This window comes from Crotalus tigris, unplaced genomic scaffold (assembly GCF_016545835.1).
Source record: "Crotalus tigris isolate CLP2741 ecotype Arizona unplaced genomic scaffold, ASM1654583v1 scf7180000020351.1464749751:1500972, whole genome shotgun sequence".
Taxonomy (NCBI): domain Eukaryota; kingdom Metazoa; phylum Chordata; class Lepidosauria; order Squamata; family Viperidae; genus Crotalus; species Crotalus tigris.
In genome coordinates, this window is record NW_024097980.1 from 395,138 (window position 1) to 415,000 (window position 19,863).

At 46.3% G+C, this 19,863-nt stretch overlaps 1 protein-coding gene across 2 annotated transcripts in view; it reads left to right on the forward strand.

The window, feature by feature from the left end:
- The first annotated feature begins 715 nt into the window (after positions 1-715).
- Positions 716-19,863, forward strand: part of ATOH8 (atonal bHLH transcription factor 8) — a 26,163-nt gene continuing 7,015 nt past the window's right edge. Inside the window, exons 1-3 of one of the 2 annotated variants that reach the window (XM_039366729.1) lie at positions 716-1,386; positions 11,479-11,670; positions 14,358-14,924. In XM_039366729.1, coding sequence (XP_039222663.1) covers positions 865-1,386; positions 11,479-11,670; positions 14,358-14,468 — 825 coding nt within the window. In that variant the 5' untranslated portion in view covers positions 716-864 and the 3' untranslated portion in view covers positions 14,469-14,924. Of the gene's footprint in view, positions 1,387-11,478; positions 11,671-14,357; positions 14,925-19,863 lie in introns of those variants that run through there. The other variant, XM_039366730.1, reaches the window with a different exon arrangement.

The following is a 19,863-nucleotide window of genomic DNA, read 5'->3' on the forward strand; positions in this document are numbered from 1 at the left end:
TGACCTCCAAGATCCCTTCCCAATCCGTTATTCTATGATTCTGTAAGGGTCTACTGCTTGAGCAGGGGGCTGGACTAGAAGACCTCCAAGGTCCCTTCCCACTGATTCTGTAATCGCCTCCTGCTGGAGCAGAGGGTCGGCCTAGATGACCTCCAAGGTCCCTTCCCAATCCGTATTCTCAACCGCCTTTGTCTCTCAGGATGCGCCCAGATGGGCGCAGCGGAGGGGGGGGAATGCTAAGAAGAGGCTGCCCCCACCCCAAGAAGCCCCTTAAAACCGTAGCCCCCCCCCCGCCTCTCTCCCTCCTTCTCGGGATGGGGGCTGCGCGGCTGATGGCCCAGCCAGGGGAAACCCGGACGGGGGGGGGCGGTTGGAGGGGGGGGGTCGACCCAGCAGCTGCGCAAAGGCTTCCGCAGAAGCGCCTTCCCGGCGGATCGCGCCCCCCCCCGGGCTGGGGGGGGGGCTGGGGGGGAAAGGAGGGGGGGCTCCTGGGCCAAACGGAGGCTTAAGCAAACCCAGATGGCTGGCTTGGCTGCTGGGCGCCCCCCCACCACACACACACACACACACACACTGCCGCAACGGCAACAGCAGCAGCAGCAGCGGCGGGGGCTTCAGCTGACAGCCTCCCCCGCCCGCCCGTCCGCGCAAGCGGCGCTTGGAGAGAGGCGAGCGGCGGCAGCTGCTCCTCCGCAAAGGCGCCGCCAAAGCAGCAGCCGCCGCCGCCGCCGCCGGGGGGTGGGAGGCGCCGCGTCCGGGTGTGCGTGCGTGTGTGTGTGTGTGTGTGTTTGTGTGTCTGTGTGTGTGAGCGGGGGAAAGCTCGCCAGCCCGGCCCAGCCCAGCCCAGCCAGCCCAGCGCCCGGCATGAAGAACTTGCAGCTGATGGAGGCGGAGGCGCGCTGGAAGCGCTTCTGCCTGAAGGAGCTGCGCGGCATCCAGAAGCTCAAGCGCAGGAGCCGGCCGGGGCTGCGCGGCGGAGGACAACCGGGGGTCTCGGAGCACGTGCGCCCGGCCGGGGCTGCGCGCCCCCCGGGCTTCGGCGAGGCGCGGGCTCTGCCCGGGGGCGAGGGAGCCTTCCCGGCGCTGCGCTGCCCAGGGCCCCCCTTCCCGGAGGAGGAGGAGGAGGCGCCGTCCGGGGGGCCCCCCGAGAGCATCTTGCCGCCCCTGCCTTGCCGGGTGCTGTACGGCGGGCCCGACGGCCACCCCGGGGGCTCCGCTTCGCCTCGCAGGCGGCCGAGCGACCCGGCAGGCGGCGGTGGCGGTGGAGGCTCCGGCGCCGGGACGGAGATGAAAGCGCTGCAGCAGACCCGGCGCCTGCTGGCCAACGCCCGCGAGCGGACCCGGGTGCACACCATCAGCGCCGCCTTCGAGGCGCTCCGCAAGCAGGTAAGCCGGACCCACACACACGCACACACACACACACACACACACACACACACACACACTCCTCCCGGCCCCGTGGGGAAGGGGCTTGAGGTCGGAACCCCCCCCCCATCCCGCACACAGATACGCACGCAGACCCCAGAGTAGCGCATTTCCCCCCACCCATGGATCAAAAATAGACTGGGCAATTTGAGGGGGTGGGATCAGGTCTCTTTCTTTTCAGCAGGGAGGGTGGGGTGGACTAGAAGACCACCCGAGGTCCCTTCCGGCTCTGTCGTTCTGTATAAGGCTCCTGCCTTGAGCAGCGGGGTGGACTAGAAGACCTCCCGAGGTCCCTTCCAGCTCTGTCGTCCTGTATACAGCTCCTGCCTTGAACAGCGGGATGGATTAGAAGACCTCCCGAGGTCCCTTTCAGCTCTATCATCCTGTTTAAGGCTCCTGCCTTGAGCACAGGGTGGACTAGAAGACCTCCCGAGGTCCCTTCCGGCTCTTCATCCTGTATAAGGCTCCTGCCTTGAGCACAGGGTGGACTAGAAGGCCTCCCAAGGTCCCTTCCAACTCAGTTGCAGGTAGTAGTCCTCAACGTACGACCACAACGAAGACCCAAATTTATCTGGCTACGTGAGACATTTCTTAAGTGGATTTTGCCCCGTTTTATGACCTTTCTCCCCAAAGTTGTTAAGTGAATCTTTGCAGCTGTTAAGTTAGTGACGTACACACAGAGAGAGGGAACAACAACCTGCCTCCAGAAGCTATGAAGGCTCCAACACTGGACAGCCACTTGTATAAAATGGTATAGGGTTTCCTCCCTGAGCAGAGGGTTGGACTAGATGACCTCTAAGGTCACTTCCAACTTTATTATTATTATTATTATTATTATTATTATTACTGGACGCATGAAGAGGCTGATTAAGCGATGTGTGGCTTGACACTGTGTGATTTGGGTCTGGGGGGGGGGCAGCAGTGCCTGCCCCCACCCCGCCCCGCCCCTCCCGTAGAACCGATCCTGCATGAATCACCCTGTAATCTGGAAAGTTCACACGGATCTCGCCGGGTGTAAATTATACCTTCCTGTTAATCAAGGCCGCTTTCCTGTCGGCTATCCGGCTCCCAGCATGTTTTCCCAGAGTGCGTGCACGCTACAAAGTCAAACCATTCGTCCAGAAATGAATCGCGGTTGCACGAGTCGCTATCCAGGTTTATGTCTTGTTCTAAACAGGGTTACATAAAGGCAGGACGGGATCAGAGGTCAAGCCAGCTTAGCTTCCGCGCTGAAAGAGCTGGGTGCTTCTGTCTCCCAGGCAACTGGAAGCTTGCTTCAGTCCAAGCTAACTTAGATTGCTTGAAACCAAACAAACTAGGATTGCTTTGAGACCCTCGGATGGGTCCACCGAGAATTCCAAATCCTTGCAAATAATTCCAAGAAGTGTCATTCAGAATCTCCCATCGGTGACTAAGGGCCACTGAAAATGCCAGGCTGAAGGGGGGTGGGGGGGGTTGATTGAGAAGAAATAACAACAAGAACAGGAATACAGGTAGTCCTCTACTTACGACTTTGCCCCATTAAACGATCTTTCTCGCCACAGACATTAAGCGAATCACAGCAGTTCTTACATTAGTAACACGGTTGCTAAGTGAATCTGGTTTCCCCCCATTGATTTTGCTTGTAAGACGGTCACAAAAGGAGATCACGTGTGTCCCTGGGACACCGCAACCGTCATCAACACGAGTCGGTTGCCAAGGGTCCAGATTTTAACCACGTGACCCATGGGGGAATACTGCAATGGTCATAACTGTGAAAAACGGTCATAAGTCACTTTTTCCAGTGCCGTTGCAACTTCGAACCATCATTAAAGGAACTAGACTGGACTAGAAGACCTCCAAGGTCCGTTCCTTCTATTCTATTCTATTCTATTCTATTCTATTCTATTCTATTCTATTCTATTCTATTCTATTCTATTACATTCTATTACATTCCATTCTATTCTATATTCTATTCCATATTCTATTTTATTCCATTCTATATTCTATTCTATTCTATTCCATTCCATTCCATTCCATTCTGCATTCTTCCATTCTCTATTCTATTCCATTCATTATTCTATTCTGTTCCATATTCTATTCTATTCTGTTCTGTTCTATTCTGTAATTCTATTCTATTCCATATTCTATTCTGTATTCTATTCTATTCTGTATTCTATTCTATTCTATTCTATTCTATTCTATTCTATTCTATTCTATTCTACTAATATTGAGGTTTTGCTATTTGGGGATATTTAATTCCGAACTACTGGAGATGTTAAATGGCAGGACACGTTTGGGAGGGAGGGTCCTCTGAGCCAGCTTTCCTGGTCTGGCCTGGGTTGCAATTCCAGCATCTTCAGGCCACAAGGCCACAGATGAATTTCCAGAAGTCTACCTTGATGCATCTCATTGAGAAGGGCTGATACAAGCCATACTTGCTGCTTCTTCTACAAATAGGAGGGTATAAATAGAAACAATTAAAGCTAGCAACATCCTTGTGGCATCATTTGTCCTTATTCAGCCATTAGCTGGAGACTAGGAAGAAATTATAGCAAAATGCATTGTGAAACATAAAAAGGCATGGAAGCAAACAGCTCAGGATCCCCCTCTGCCCTCCCCTTCTCCCCTTTTTTTTTGCATTTTGGGGAACTGGGCTGTGTTAAGAAATCACACCACACACTTCTTCAGTTCAGATGTTGCACCATGCTCTCCAATTGATGCTGGCTCCTGGGGAGGAAAGCTATGGCAAACCCAGACAGCATACTAAAAATCAGAGACATCATCCTGCCAACAAGTGCGTAGAGTCAAGGCCATGGTTTTCCCAGTTGCAATGTATGGCTGTGAAAGTTGGACTGAGCGCCAAAGAATGGAGGCCTTTGAACTCTGGTGCTGGAGAAGGCTCCTGCGAGTCCCCTGGACTGCAAGGCGATCAAACCGGTCAGTCCTAGAGGAGATCAACCCCGACTGCTCTTTGGAAGGCCAGATCCTGAAGTTGAAACTCAAGTCCTTTGGCCACCTGATGAGAAGGAAGGACTCCCTGGAGAAGAGCCTGATGCTGGGAAAGATGGAGGGCAAGAGAAGAAGGGGACGACAGAGAAGCAGGTGGCTGGAGGGAGTCCCTGAAGCAGCAGGCGTGAGCTTCAATGGACTCCAGAAGATGGTAGAGGACAGGAAGGCCCGGAGGAACATTGTCCATAGGGTCGCGAGGGGTCGGACACGACTTCGCAACTAACAACAACTAGAGAGATTCTCAATCATCCAGGTCATGGTTGTCCCAAAGGTGCTTTTTCAAGAGGCAACTGGACTTCCTTTGTTTTTTTTTCTTTGAAGACATTTTGCTTCTCATCCCAGAAGCTTCTTCAGTTCTGACTGAACAGCGAGGAATGGAAGGATTTATGTTTTTTGTAGTCATCTGGTCGTTAGCGCTCTCTCTGAGAATCGTTGAGAAGAAAGTCCAGTTGCCTCTTGAAAAAGCATCTTTGGGTAAGAATCACTGTTGGTGATGGTTGGTTGGTTGGTTGGTTGGTCGGTTAGATAGTTGGTTAGTTGGTTGGTTAGTTGGCTGATTGGCTGGCTATCTTGGTTAGTTGGTTGATATATACATATATATATATATATACACATATATATACACATATATACACACATACATACACATATATACACTTACACACACATATATATATACACACACATATACTTATACACACACATACACACACACATTATACATATGTATACATACACACATATATACACATACACATATATACACATATATACACACACACACATATATACACATATATACATACACACATATACATATATACACACACATACACACACACATATATATATGTACACATACACATATATATACACATACATATACACACACACACACACATATATATATACATACATACATATATACACAGATATATACACATACATACACACAAACACACACACAGATATATACACACACACATCCGTGTTTGTGGAACGTTGCAACCGTTCTGGCATTTTGGTCCTTTCACTGGGTCGAATTGATTCCCGGCAGTCTTTTCCCCAGTGCAAAATATAATATATTTGGCAGAGCTGCGGAATGTCAGTTGGTCTTTTTTCAGCGCTCGGCCACATGGGGGAAAAAAATAGCTTTGCATGTGAAAGCAACGTTATAAAGTTTTTACAAGTCTCCAGATATTTCAAGCAGTTGCTTTTTCCCCCGCTGAAGTTGGCCCACTTTTCTTAGCAAGAGCGTGGACCCAGGCAAGGCCAGCCAGCCCCCAGCTGAGATGATTTGGTAGGATACAAAGGTGTGATGCCCACCCCCCCTAAATAACTTTACAGGATAACAGAATTAGAAGGGAAAATGGATAAAATTGGTGATGTGATTTCACCTGGAAGTTTTATGTCATTCCTCATATTTATTGTATACTTTGTTTGTATATTTATTTTTCAATATATTCAGCCTGGCTAGGAAAGCACTGCAAAGTCTTCCAAAGCTTCTGTGGAGAAAATTTTCTATTCCAAAATAATCCCTCATACGCAGAACGAAATGTATTTCACGCACATAATGCAAACAAAGCTCCTCCGTTGTGCGTGTCTTCCTTTAAGTGGTTAGTAAAAATAGCGACACTGAGAAAAGCTCTGCAGAAGAAGTTGGATTATTACAATCTAAGTAATAATTTGGGTTTGTTTTTCTCTCTTTCATCGTGAAAAAAAAAAAGAGGAAGAATGCAGATCCAAGGGATGAGATGCCAATTTGGGCTTTGTTTTATTGGCTTCTGCAGTATTGTGTGATTGTTCAAGAGCCAGTTGGTCCCTCCAGTTGGTTTAAGTGCTGGACTAGGAGCCAGGAAATCTGAGATCTAACTCTGCCTTAGACAAGGAAGCTGGTTAAGTAACACAATAACAGAGCTGGAAGGGACCTTAGGGGTTTTAAATAATAATAATAATAACAATAACAACAACTACTACTACTACTACTACTACTACTACTACTACTACTACTACTACAAGCAGCGGCATGACAAAGTAGCAACAATGGTACATTGGAAGATCTGCAAAAAATATCATTTGCCTGTAAGCAAAAACTGGTGGGATCATAAAATAGAGAAAGTCATAGAAAATGATAAAATTAAACTGCTCTGGGACTTCAGAATTCAAACAGACAAGCACCTGCAACATAACACCCCAGACTTAACATTGTCGATAAGAAAGACAAAAAAGTCTGGATAGTGGACGTGGCAGTGCCTGGAGATAGCAGAATAGAAGAGAAAGAACTGGAGAAGATAACAAAATACAAAGACCTACAAATAGAAATAGAAAGACTGTGGCAAAAGCAAGCAAGGGTAGTACCAATAGTCATAGGCGCCTTGGGTGCAATCCCAAAACAACTGGAGCACCACTTGAACACCATCATCGGCATTGACAAATTCGCTATTAGTCAATTGCAAAAGGCGGCCTTACTAGGAACTGCTTCCATCCTGCGACGATACCTGTAATACCATCAAACATCCACATCTGCCTTTCCCAGGTCCTGGGTAAGGACTCGATAGGTAGACAAAATGCCAAATCCAGTCTGAACATCTGGCTGACTGTGCGATGATCCATAATAATAATAATAATAATAAAGTTGGAAGGGAACTTGGAGGTCATTGAGTCCAACCCCCTGCTCAGGCAGGAAACTCTATACCATTCCAGACAAATAGGCTGTCCAGTCTCTTCTTAAAACTTCCAGTGTTGGAGCATTCACTGTTTCTGGAGGCAGGTTGTTCCACTGGTTAATTGTTCTCAATGTCAGGAAATTTCTCCTTAGTTCCAGGTTGCTTCTCTCCTTGATCAGTTTCCATCCGTTGCTTCTTGTCCTGCCTTCAGGTGCCTTGGAGAATAACTTGACTCCCTCTTCTTTGGGGCAGCCCCTGAGATACTGGAAGGCTGCTATCATGTCCCCCCTCGTCCTTCTCTTCGTTAAACTAGACATACCCAATTCCAGCAGCTGTTCCTTATATGTTTTAGCCTCCAGACCCCTAATCATCTTTGTTGCTCTTCTCTGCACTCTTTCTAGAGTCTCCGCATCTTTTTTACATCGTGGTGACCAAAACTGGATGCAGTATTCCAAGTGTGGCCTTACTAAGGCATTGTAAAGTGATATTAATACTTCACGTGATCTTGATTCTATCCCTCTGTTAATGCAGCATAGCACTGTGTTGGCTTTTTTGACAGCTGCAGCACACGGCTGGCTCATATTTAAGTGATTGTCTACTAGGACTCCGAGATCCCTCTCACAGTTACTACTATTGAGCAAGGTACCCCCTATACTATACCTGTACATTTCAGTAATCTCCTGCTCAAGGCAGGAGACACTATAGCATCCTGCTCAAATGGCTGTCCAGTCTCTCCTTAAAAACCTCCAGTGATGGAGCATGTGCAGCTTCTGGAGGCAAGTCTTCTACTGATTAAGTGTCCTCACTATTAGGCAATTCCTCCTTGCTGGCTCAGGAATTCTGGGAGTTGAAGTCCACGAGTCATAAAAGAGCCAAGGTTGCCTACCCCTAGTCTAGGGTCTCCTGCTTGAGCCGGGGGTTGGACTAGAAGACCTCCAAGGACCCTTCCAGCTCTATTCTGATGGAGGGATGGATTGAATGAATTGGCACGGTGGGAGTCCAGAGATGACTTTCCGTTTGAGCGCCTGTTTTAATCCGTGCCGTTGGAATCTCGCCTTTGCTGGGCTTAGTTCTCCTCAACCAGCTGTGCGAAAGGCAGCAGGTGGGCTCCCGACCAGTTCAAAGGACAGGGGATCAAGTGATGCCCTTTGCTGAAACGCCCGGGTGATCTGTGGCTTCAGCTTTCAGGGTTGATCTTCCACCTCTGAGGAAAGGCTGAGCAGATGTGCGTCTGAAGTTCCACCTGTCTCTGTAGGAGCACTCAGATCTGCAGAGAACCCCTTTGGCAGACGTTTCCTAGTCAGAAGCTCATATTTCTCAAACGCAGGTCTTCTCCACCCTGTGTTGTTCCTCTTGGAAGCTTCATTTGCCTGCCACCTTCTCCATAACTGAAATGTCTCTAAAAGACGTCTTCTCTTTTAACGAGCTTTGAATTACCAATAGTAGAGAATATTTGTTTCTCCTGGTTGAACTGTGGGGTCCTTGGTGGTCTCTGAGGCTGGTTGTTTCCTTGCAGACGTTTCATGACCCAACTAGGTAACATCTTCCATATTTGAGCACTGAAGATGTTACCTAGTTAGGTAAGGAAACATCTGCAAGAAAACAGCCAGGAACTCCACAAGCTTTGAGTTGCTCATCGGTTTTAGCATTAATCTGAATGTTTTTATTTTTAAGGGTGCGTTAGCCATCTTCAATAGCTCCAGGAGAGAAAAGTGGGACACAAATGGAATCAATCAATCAATCAATCAATCAGTCAGTCAGTCAGTCAGAGGTGTACAGCCTGTAACCTCATCCATTCTCTTTGCAACTCCTGGAATCCCTTTAGATCTTGATTTAGTCTAATTCAGTGGTTCTCAACCTTTTTAATGCTGCGGCCCCCAACCGGTCGTAAGTCAAGGACTACTCAACCGGTTGTAAGTCGAGGACTACTCAACTGGTGCAGCACCATTTGCAGAATGGGACTTTTGGCGGGCTCAGCAGGGCAGAGACAGCCTGGACAATTCCTATTGGCTTTTGAAAGCCAATAGAATTAGACTCTATTCAAGAGAGTCTCTTCTATTGGCTTTCACAAGCCAATAGAATAAAAGGGAGTAGCACAGCTAAGGAAAAGGGGGGAAAAATGGCGGACTGCGTTGTTTGGCGACCCCCGTGAAGTGGTCGTTCGACCCCAAATGGGGTCCCGACCCACAGGTGGAGAACCACTGGTCTAATTCAACAGAACACGATAATAGAATTTCAGAGTTGAGAGGGACCTTGGAGGTCATCTAGTCCAACCCCCTGCTCAGGCAGGAACCCCTACACCATTTCAGGCAAAGGGTTGTCCAATCTCTTCTTGAAAAACCTCCAGCGATGGAGCACCCAGAACTTCTGGAGAGAAGCTATTTCATTGGTTAATTGTTCTCACTGTTAGGAAATTTCTCCTTAGTTCTAGATGTTTGACAGTCTCTCTTTGTGAGCATCTCTAAGGAGAATCATGAATCATGGCAGCTGTGTTAAACTTCCTCTAGGCTTAATTATCTAGAAAAATCAAGAGCACTTCTGTGAATCTTATGACACCTTAGTCTCCTTTTCAGACAATGGAGGTTTCCTACAGGTCTACCGTCCCATAAGAATAGCTGTTTAATACATTTTCTCAGACTAAATAATCAAGTGGATGTAATCCCTCCTGTTGCAGAATCAAGCAAGAATTTAGTTTAGCAAGAATTGACTCGGGCCTAAGCCTATTAAGTAACCATGTCTGGAATTTTAAGTATACCTCTGCATGTAAAGGTCAGAATACAATAAATGGGACTGCAATCTAGCGTTCACTGCATTCACAAATGTTTCTATACCTACAGGAGAAAGGATAGGCTAGCATACTAGAATCCACACCTTCTCAGCCTAAGGCTAGGATCCTCTCCTTGAATTGGTTTCCATCCGTTGCTTCTTGTCCTGCCTTCAGGCGCCTTGGAGAATAGCTTGACTCCCTCTTCTTTGAGGCAGCCCCTGAGATACTGGAAGACTGCTATCCTGTGCCCCCTTGTCCTTCTCTTCATTAAACTAGACATGCCCAATTCCAGCAACCATCCTTATCTTAACCAATGTCAAAAGGTCCCTTCCAATTGTCTTATTCTGTTATTTAACTTTCCAGTCCCCCAATTCTATGTCCTAAGTTGCTTTTCTCGCCCTCAGAAATGGGTTATTTCAAGGCCCTGACCTTGACGTGAACCGTTCTGAGCTCAAAAGCTGGAACCCTCCATTTTGAAGTTGGGCCATTTCCTGCACATTCGGAACCGCCCTTTGCAATGTTTTGCAAATCTCTTTTAACGACCTGCATTCTGAATTCTGTCTGGAAGTGGGTTGGCAGCTAGCAAAGTCCTTTTAAGACAAAACAAAAAAAAAAAAAAAACCCCAAAGTCTTAAAGTCTTCATGATGATGACCTCCGTTCAGGTCTGCGTCACTTTGACTTATAGGGTGCTTGGCACGTAAAACTGCTGCACACAAAGCACGCTGGGACTTAAGTACTCTTTTCTCTTATCAACATCCATGTCATTACAAAGGGGCACCGATTATGGGAAGGGATCTTGTGACAGGTGCAGGAATTGGGTATGTCTAGCTCAGTGGTTTTCAACCTTTTTCATGCCACGACACCCCTCCCAACCGGTCGTAAGTTGAGGACTACTCAACCGGTCGTAAGTCGAGGACTACTCAACTGGTGCAGCACCGTTTGCAGAATGGGGCTTTTGGCGGGCTCAGCAGGGCAGAGACAGCCTGGACAATTCCTATTGGCTTTTGAAAGCCAATAGAATTAGACTCTAAAAGCCAATAGAATCAAAGGGAGTAGCACAGCTAAGGAAAAGGGGAAAAAAATGGCGGACTGCGTTGTTTGGTGACCCTCGTGAAATGGTCGTTCGACCCCAAATGGGGCCCCGACCCACAGGTTGAGAACCACTGGTCTAGCTTAATGAGAAGGATGACTGGGGGGGGGGAGGGTGACAGGATAGCAGTCTTCCAGTATCTCAAGGGCTGCCCCAAAGAAGAGGGAGTCAAGCTCTTCTCCAAAGCGCCTGAAGGCCGGACAAGAGGCAACGAATGGAAACTCAACAAGGAGAGAAGCAACCTAGAACGAAGGAGAAACTTCCTGACAGTGAGAACAATTAACCAGTGGAACAACCTGCCACCAGAAGCTGTGAATGCTCCAACACTGGAAGTTTTTAAGAAAAGACTGGACAGCCATTGGTCTGAAATGGTTATAGGGTCTCCTGCCTGAGTGGGGGGTTGGACTTGATGACCTCCCAGGTCCCTTCCAGCTCTGTTTTTTCTGACATTTGGGTCCCTGGACCTGCATGGCTTCGGCGCCCTGTTCAAGGGGGGGCTGGGAGGATCTGACCTGACGTGTCCTGCTGTCCTTTGCAGGTTCCCTGTTATTCCTACGGACAGAAGCTCTCCAAGCTGGCCATCCTGAGGATAGCCTGTAACTATATCCTCTCCTTGGCCAGACTGGCAGACCTGGATTACAGCGCGGACCACAGCAACCTGAGCTTCTCCGAGTGTGTGGAGCAGTGCACCAGGACCCTGCAGGCCGAAGGCCGGTCTAAAAAAAGGAAGGTAGGTTTCGGATCGGAGGAGGGGATGGCCTCCTTCCTTTCTTCCTTTCTCTTTCTTTCTTTCTTTCTTTTTTTTATTTCCCTTCCTTCCTCCTCCTCCCTCATTCCCCTCTCTTCCTTCCTTCCTTCTTCTTCTCTTTCTTTCTTTTCTTTCTTTCTTTTTTCTTTCTTTCTTTTCTTTCTTTCCCTTCTTTCCTCCTCCTCCCTCATTCCCCTCCTTTCTCTTCCTTCCTTCCTTCTGTCTTCTTCTTTTCTTTCTTTCTTTCTTTTCTTTCTTTTCTTTCTTTCCCTTCTTTCCTCCTCTTCCCTCATTCCCCTCCGTTCTCTTCCTTCCTTCTTCTTCTTTTTCTTTCTTTCTTTCTTTCTTTCTTTCTTTCTATCTCTCCCTCCCTCCCTTTTTCTTTCTCTGTCTCTCCCTCCCCTCCTTTCTCTTCCTTCCTCCCTCCCTCCCTCCCTTCTTCCCTTTTCTTCCTCCTTTCTTTCTTTCTCTCTCTCCCTTCCTTCTTCCCTCTCCCTCCTTTCCCTCCTTTCTCTTCCTTTTCTTTCTTTCCCTTTTTTCCTCCTCCTCCCTCATTCCCCTCTCTTCCTTCCTTCCTTCCTTCCTTCCTTCCTTCCTTCCTTCTTTCTTTCTTTCTTTGTTTCTTTTTTCTTCTTTCTTTCTTTCTTTCTTTCTTTCTTTCTTTCTTTCTTCCTTCCTTAATGGCACAACAGATATTGTGTAGAATACTGGTCTTCCCATGGTGACTTCTCAAGCTAGGGGAGATGGCCACTCGGCAAATGCGGAGGGTCCTTCAAAGATCAGCAGGATGTTCCCTCGCTCCTCTAGTCTTTCTCACCGGGAGCTCTGGACACAGGACACACAGTCCTCGACTTACAACCACAATGAAGCCAAACGTTTCTGTTGCTAAGCCAGACCGTTGTTAAATGGGTTTTGCCCCATTTTAGGACCGTTCTGGCCACCGCTGTCAAGTGAATCGCTGCAGTTGTTAAGTTTGCAACTAACCATTTGTTACACACTTGTTATCCCCATTTGTTCAACACCTCCTCCTCCTCCCCCCCCCCCAGGAACCCCGGGCTCCACATAACGACCACAATGGGGAGAGCGCCAGGATTGTGTGGATGATCATATGACCATAATTTTGGGCTCAGTTGTGGTTGTAAATGGAGGAGGTCAATCAGAATAGAGCTGGAAGGGACCTCAGAGGTCTTCTAGTCCAACCCCCTGCTCAAGCAAGAGTCTTTCTACCATCTCAGACAAATGGCTGTCCAGTCTCTTCTTAAAGACCTCCAGTGATAGAGCATCCACGATTTCTGGTGGCAAGCAGTTCCACTGGTTAATGTCCTCACTGTCAGGAGGTTTCTCTTTAGTTTCAGGTTGCTTCTCTCCTAGAATAGAATGGAATAGAATAGAATAGAATAGAATAAGAACAGGAATAGAATAAGAACAGGAAAAGGAATAGAATAGAAAAAGGAATAGAATAGAATAGAATAGAATAGAATAGAATAGAATAGAATAGAATAGAATAGAATAGAATAGAATAATGATGAATAGAATAGAATAGAATAAGAACAGGAATAGAATAAGAACAGGAAAAGGAATAGAATAGAAAAAGGAATAGAATGGAATGGAATAGAATAGAATAGAATAGAATAGAATAGAATAGAATAGAATAGAATAGAATAGAATAGAATAGAATAGAATAGAATAGAAACAGGAATAGAATAAGAACAGGAAAAGGAATAGAATAGAAAAAGGAATAGAATAGAATAGAATAGAATAGAGTAGAGTAGAGTAGAGTAGAGTAGAGTAGAGTAGAGTAGAGTAGAGTAGAGTAGAATAGAGTAGAATAGAATAGAATAGAATAGAATAGAATAGAATAGAATAGGAACAGGAATAGAATAAGAACAGGAAAAGGAATAGAATAGAAAAAGGAATAGAATAGAATACAATAGAATACAATAGAATTGAATTGAATTGAATGAAGAATAGAGTAGAGCAGAGCAGAACAGAACAGAGTAGAATAGAATATAGAGTAGAGTAGAGTAGAGTAGAGTAGAATGAAGAATAGAATATATAGAGTAGAGTAGAGTAGAGTAGAATAGAATAGAATAGAATAGAATAGAATAGAATAGAATAGAAGCTGGAAGGGACCTTGGAGGTCTTCTAGTCCAGCCCCCTGCTCAAGCAGAAGTCCTTATACCACTTCAGACAACTGGCTGTCCAGTCTCTTCTTGAAAATCTCCCATGATGGAGCATCCACAGCTTCCGGAGGCAGCTTCTGTTCCACTGGACTATCTGTCTGCTTGTGCGAACACTGTAACCCGCGTGTAAACTTGGTTTTTCAGCTGCGAGTCCGTGCAGGGCAGGCTCACCTCCTGGCTTTTCCTTCTGTCTTTCGAAGGATTCTGCGAAGCTGGTGCCGTGGAGGGTTGTCTCTCTTTCCCCCCCCCCCTCGTCCTTTCACCCCGGTGGCAAATGAGATTTCCCAGCCGTTGTGACTTTTTCCACCCTTCCCCCAAACGGCTGGCTGGCTCTAGGCAGGCAGAGGCTCCAGATGTTCCATTTTGCTGGCTCGTGACTCAGCGTTCCTTTGCCTTGCCTGACTGGCTATCTCCTTTTGCTGCATGGAATTTGGGTTTGGTTTTTGTTGTTTTTTTAATCCCTTCTTCGATTTGTTTTTACAATAGGAAACAAAGGAAGAATGTTGCGTTCTCCTCCTGGCCCCCTTTCCTTTGCTAAAATGCTGGATTCCTTCACGCTCCGAAAGGGCTCAGGAATGGTTTAAGAAACGACAATAACCTCTTAATTGCCTTCGATATGCTTTCAAAGTAACCCCTTTTCTTTTAAAGAAGACGTTTGACATTTTTAATGTGTCGTTGTTTGCGACTTTGACACGTATAATTCTCCCTGAAAATGTTGCACTCATTTGGACTAGATGACCTCCAAGGTCCCTTCCAACTTTACTACTACTACTACTACTACTACTACTACTATTACTATTATTATTATCTCCTCTCCCCGTCTCCTCCCTTTTTAACGGACTGTTCGTGAAAGCTGCCCGACTTAGCTTTTCTTGTAATATGCATTTTTATTTACAGCCCAAAGACCCCAAAATTAGTCTTTATCTGTGAATTAAAATCAGATCTTCACTTAGTTAAGGCACCAGGCTAAAAAGCAGGAGACTCTTGAGTTCTAGTCCCACCTTAGGCATGAAAGCTGTGTGGATAACTTTGGGCTAATCACCAGGAGGCTGGAAGTTCTAGTCCCGCCTTACCATAAAAACTGGTTGGGTGACTTTGGGCCAATCACCAGGAGGCTGGGAGTTCTAGTCCCACCTTAGCCATGAAAGACGGCTGGGTGACTTTGGTCCAATCACCAGGAGGCTGGGAGTTCTAGTCCTGCCTTAGCCATAAAAACTGGTTGGGTGACTTTGGGCCAATCACCAGGAGGCTGGGAGTTCTAGTCCCACCTTAGCCATGGAAGGTGGCTGGGTGACTTTGGTCCAATCACCAGGAGGCTGGGAGTTCTAGTCCCACCTGAGCCGTGAAAGTTAAGCCACCCACATCCTGGGTGTTTATAGAAGCAAGGACGCCTCTTTGCGACGTCTGTTCTTCGTTGTCTGGCTGTGGAAATGAAACTTTTCCTACACCCACGCAGAGGGACAGTTAATCTTCCACTTAATGACCATCCATTTTACACGAAGTTACGATGTCACTGAGAAAACGACTTACGACTGTTTTTCACAGATGATCTGAATTCAGAGGCTCGGCAACTGGCTTGTACTTGTGACAGTTGCAGGGTCCCGGACCTCCTGACAAGCAAAGTCAATGGAGAAAGCCAGATTTATTTAACAACCCTGTTTAATAGCTTAAGTCAAGGACTATCTGTATAGGCCAGAGGTAGGCCACCTTGGCTCTTTTATGACTCGTGGACTTCAACTCCCAGAATTCCTGAGCCAGCCATGCTGAGGGGAAAGGGAGAGGTTTCCATGCTGAGCCGTGCTGCTCAGGAATTCTGGGAGTTGAAGTCCATGAGTCATAAAAGAGCCAAGGTTGCCTACCTCTGGCCCAGGCCTAGGCCGCTTTCTTACTCGTGGACTTCATCTCCCAGAATTCCTGAGTCAGCATGGGGGAACTATGGCCCCTTCATGACTTGTGGACTTCAACTCCCAGAATTCCTCAGCCAGTATGGCTCAGCTTGGAAACCTCTCCCTTTCCCCTCAGCATGGCTGGCTCAGGAATTCTGGGAGTCGAAGTCCACCAGTCATAAAAGAGCCAAGGTTGCCTACCCCTGGTATAGGCTTTTCTCCATGGCCTTCCCAACATGATGCCTCTTGTCAAATTTTGAGCTTAGAGCAGGATCCAGAGATGTCCTATTTGGATCCCCGGGGGATGCTTGCTACTCTTTCCCTGGATCCCTTCTGTCCGAGTGCTCTGTTAAGAGTGGTCCATATTACCTTCGATCACCACCATATTGCCCTGTTATAAAAATGATGTTGGGACTCTGGAAAGAGTGCAGAGAAGAGCAACAAAGATGATCAGGAGACTGGAGGCTAAAACATACAAGGAACGGTTGCTGGAATTGGGTATGTCTAGTTTAACGAAGAGAAGGACAAGGGGGGACATGATAGCAGTATTCCAATATCTCAGGGGCTGCCCCAAAGAAGAGGGAGTCAAGCTATTCTCCAAAGCCCCTGAAGACAGGACAAGAAGCAACGGATGGAAACTAATCAAGGAGAGAAGCAACCTGGAACTAAGGAGAAACTTCCTAACAGTGAGAACAATTAACCAATGGAACAGCTTGCCATCAGAAGATGGGGATGCTCCATCACTGGAGGTTTTTAAGAAGAGACTAGACACTCACTTGTCTGAAATATGATAGGGTCTCCTGTTTGAGCAGGGGACTGGACTAGAAGACCTCCAAGGTCCCTTCCAACTGTGTTCTTCTATTACCTCCACGCCTTACAGCAGGGGTTTTCAACCTTGGCAACTTTAAGACTTGTGGACTTCAATTCCCAGAATTCCTCAGCCAGCACTGGCTGAGGAATTCTGGGAGTTGAAGTCCACAAGTCTTAAAGTTGCCAAGGTTGAGAACCCCTGTCCTACAGCCTTGCAGACCCAGAACACGGAAGCCTGGCGTGGTCCTTCAAGTAAGTATCTCACACAATTCCTTGATCAGCTGGAAAAGACCTCTAGAAGCAGCAAGACACCCAATTTTCCCGGCCGTCTTCAGTACCCGCCCCGCCACTCTGTCTCCAGCATTTGAAAGATAATATTCTTTGTTTCATTAGTTTTCCGAATGTAACAAGCCCTCCTCTCCCCCCCCCCCTCAGTCATTGGTGGTGGGGGGGCTGGGGATGGGTGGCCATTGACCTGTAGCTGGTTAGCTTGCAAGCCTCTCCGTGCGGTGTGTATGTGGGTCCGTGCACAGAGGCCTATTTGGTTTTGATTAGTTATTTTGCTGGTGAGCAATTTTGTGGAAGCTGAGCTGTGCAGGGAGGGCTTCCCTCCTCCTCCTCCTCCTCCCCCCCCCCCTTTGGTCTTCTGGCAGTCCCAGACTCCAGATGTTCGGAGTGCTGTTTGGGAAGTCCTACTGGCGCCAGTCAGGGCAGAGGGCAGGAGAAAGGCACGCGAGCTGGAACCGAAAGCACTCAGTCACTGTAGGATTTGGCACATCCCCAGCTCTCTGCTGGCACATTCCCCAGCATACTCCTAGCCATCTGTTCCAAAAAAACACATTCAGGACCTCATCATCACTCAATATGCAACATGGAGAGCAGCTGCTAGAGAGAAGGAGGAGGGGGGGAGGGAAGGGGAGGGGGCCCCCAGAATCCTGCAAAAGGACTCTTTGTGAGCGAGGAAGCTGGAGAGTCATAAATAACAGCAGAAGTGTTGCTAGAAAAGCCTTGGGCTCCAGTTTGTTTCTGGTTCTTAATTGTCCTTCCCCGTTCGTTCGCAGACACATTTGGGGAGGATGGGGGGGGGGGAGAAAAATGATAATAAAAAGTTCACGGTAAGAGCACACCTGAAAGACTGCATCCAATTTTGGTCCAAAAAAAAAAGATGTTGAGACTTTGGAAAAAGTGCAGAGAAGAGCAACTAAGATGATTAAGGGCCTGGAGACTAAAACATATGAGGAATTGGGTCTGGCCAGTCTAGAGAAAAGAAGGACCAAGGGGGGACAGGATAGCAATCTTCCAGTATTTGAGGGACTACCATGGAGAAAAGGGTTAGGGTTCTCCAAAGCACCAGAAGGCAGGACGAGAAACAACGGATGGAAACTCATCAAGAAGAGAAGCAACCTAGAACTAAGGAGAAACTTCCTAACAGTGAGGACAATTAACCAGTGGAACAGAAGTTGCCTCCAGAAATTGTGGCTGTTCCATTACTAGAGGTTTTAAGAAGAGCCTGGAATCAGAATAAAGCTGGAAGGGGCCTTGGAGGTCTTCTAGTCCAACCCCCTGCTCAAGCAGGAGACCCTACAAGCAAGTATCCAGTCTCTTCTTAAAGTGATGAAGCACCCACAACTTCTGACAGCAGAAGCTGTGAATGCTCCAGCACTGGAAGTTTTTAAGAAGAGATTGGACAAGCATTTGTCTGAAATGGTATAGGGTTTCCTGCATGAGCAGGGGGCTGGATTAGATGACCTCCAAAGTCCCTTCCAACTCTGTTTTTCTATTCCATTCCATTCCATTCCTTATTCTATTCTATTCTATTTCTTATTCTATTCTATTATATTCTTATTCCATATTCTATTCTATTCTATTTCTTATTCTATTTTATTCTTATTCCATATTCTATTCTATTCTATTCTATTTCTTATTCTATTCTATTTCTTATTCTATTCTATTTTATTCTATTCTATTATTCTATTCTATTCTATTTCTTATTCTATTCTATTCTATTCTTATTCCATATTCTATTCTATTCTATTCTATTCTATTCTATTCTATTTCTTATTCTATTCTATTCCATTCCATTCCATATTCTGTTCTATTCTATTCTATATCCTGTATTCTATTCTGTTCCGTTCCATTCTGTTCTGTTCTGTTCTATTCTATTCTCTATTCTATTCTATTCTTATTCTATTCTATTCTATTCTATTCTATTCTACATCCTGTATTCTATTCTAATCTGTTCCGTTCCATTCTGTTCTGTTCTGTTCCGTTCCGTTCTGTTCTATTCTATTCTATTCTCTATTCTATTCTATTCTATTCTATTCTATTCTATTCTTATTCCATATTCTATTCTATTCTATTTTATTCTACATCTTGTATTCTATTCTGTTCCGTTCCATTCTGTTCTGTTCTGTTCTGTTCTGTTCCGTTCCGTTCTGTTCTATTCTATTCTCTATTCTATTCTATTCTTGTTCCATATTCTATTCTATTCTTACTTGAGAACTGGTTTGATGTACTTGTTCAAGGCATTAGTCTACAGACCAGGATGCTGTGATCTAATCCTATCTTGGGTGCAAATAGCTAGCTGAGTGACCTTGGGCCAGTCCTCCCCCTCTCAGCCCTAGGAAGGGAGGGGGCAACAATTCCCAAAAATCTTGCCAAAAAGCCCCCCCCCCTATAGATTGCTGTGAAGTTGAGGAAGAGGAAAAAGATTCTAATCCCTCTCAGTGTTATTCGAGATTTTTCCCTGGGATGGCCACCCAATTTAACCAAAATGTAACTTGAGGGCAAAAGAATTCTTGCTTTTACTTTCCAATTTTAAATGTCCATGAAGATTCTCAACCATGCAGGTCATGGCTGCCCCAAAAGTCTTTTTTTTTTTTTCCAAAAGTCAACTGAACTTTCTTAGTTTTTTTTTCCCCTTTGAATAATGTTTCGCTTCTCATCCCAGAAGCTTCTTCAGTCCGTCAAGATGTGAATCTTTAAAATCCTTCCCGTCCCCTCCAGTCAGTCAGATCCGAAGAAGCTTCTTTGGATGAGAAGTGAAACATTTTCAAAGGGGAAAAAAATATAACCCCAAGTCCAGTTGCTTTTTAAATCTTTTTTAAATAGGCAAGGGTACAAGATTATGTGAGTGATTGAGTGAGAATGCTAGGAAGTTTATTCTGGGGCTGTCCTTTGATGCTTTATTAGGGATTGGAACAGGTGGTGAAGCTCGGGGAGTTGATGAAACGAATGCATTTGCTCCTCCCTTTGATTTTAATGTTCCTTGCCGGTCCCTGGTGCAGCTGGATGTG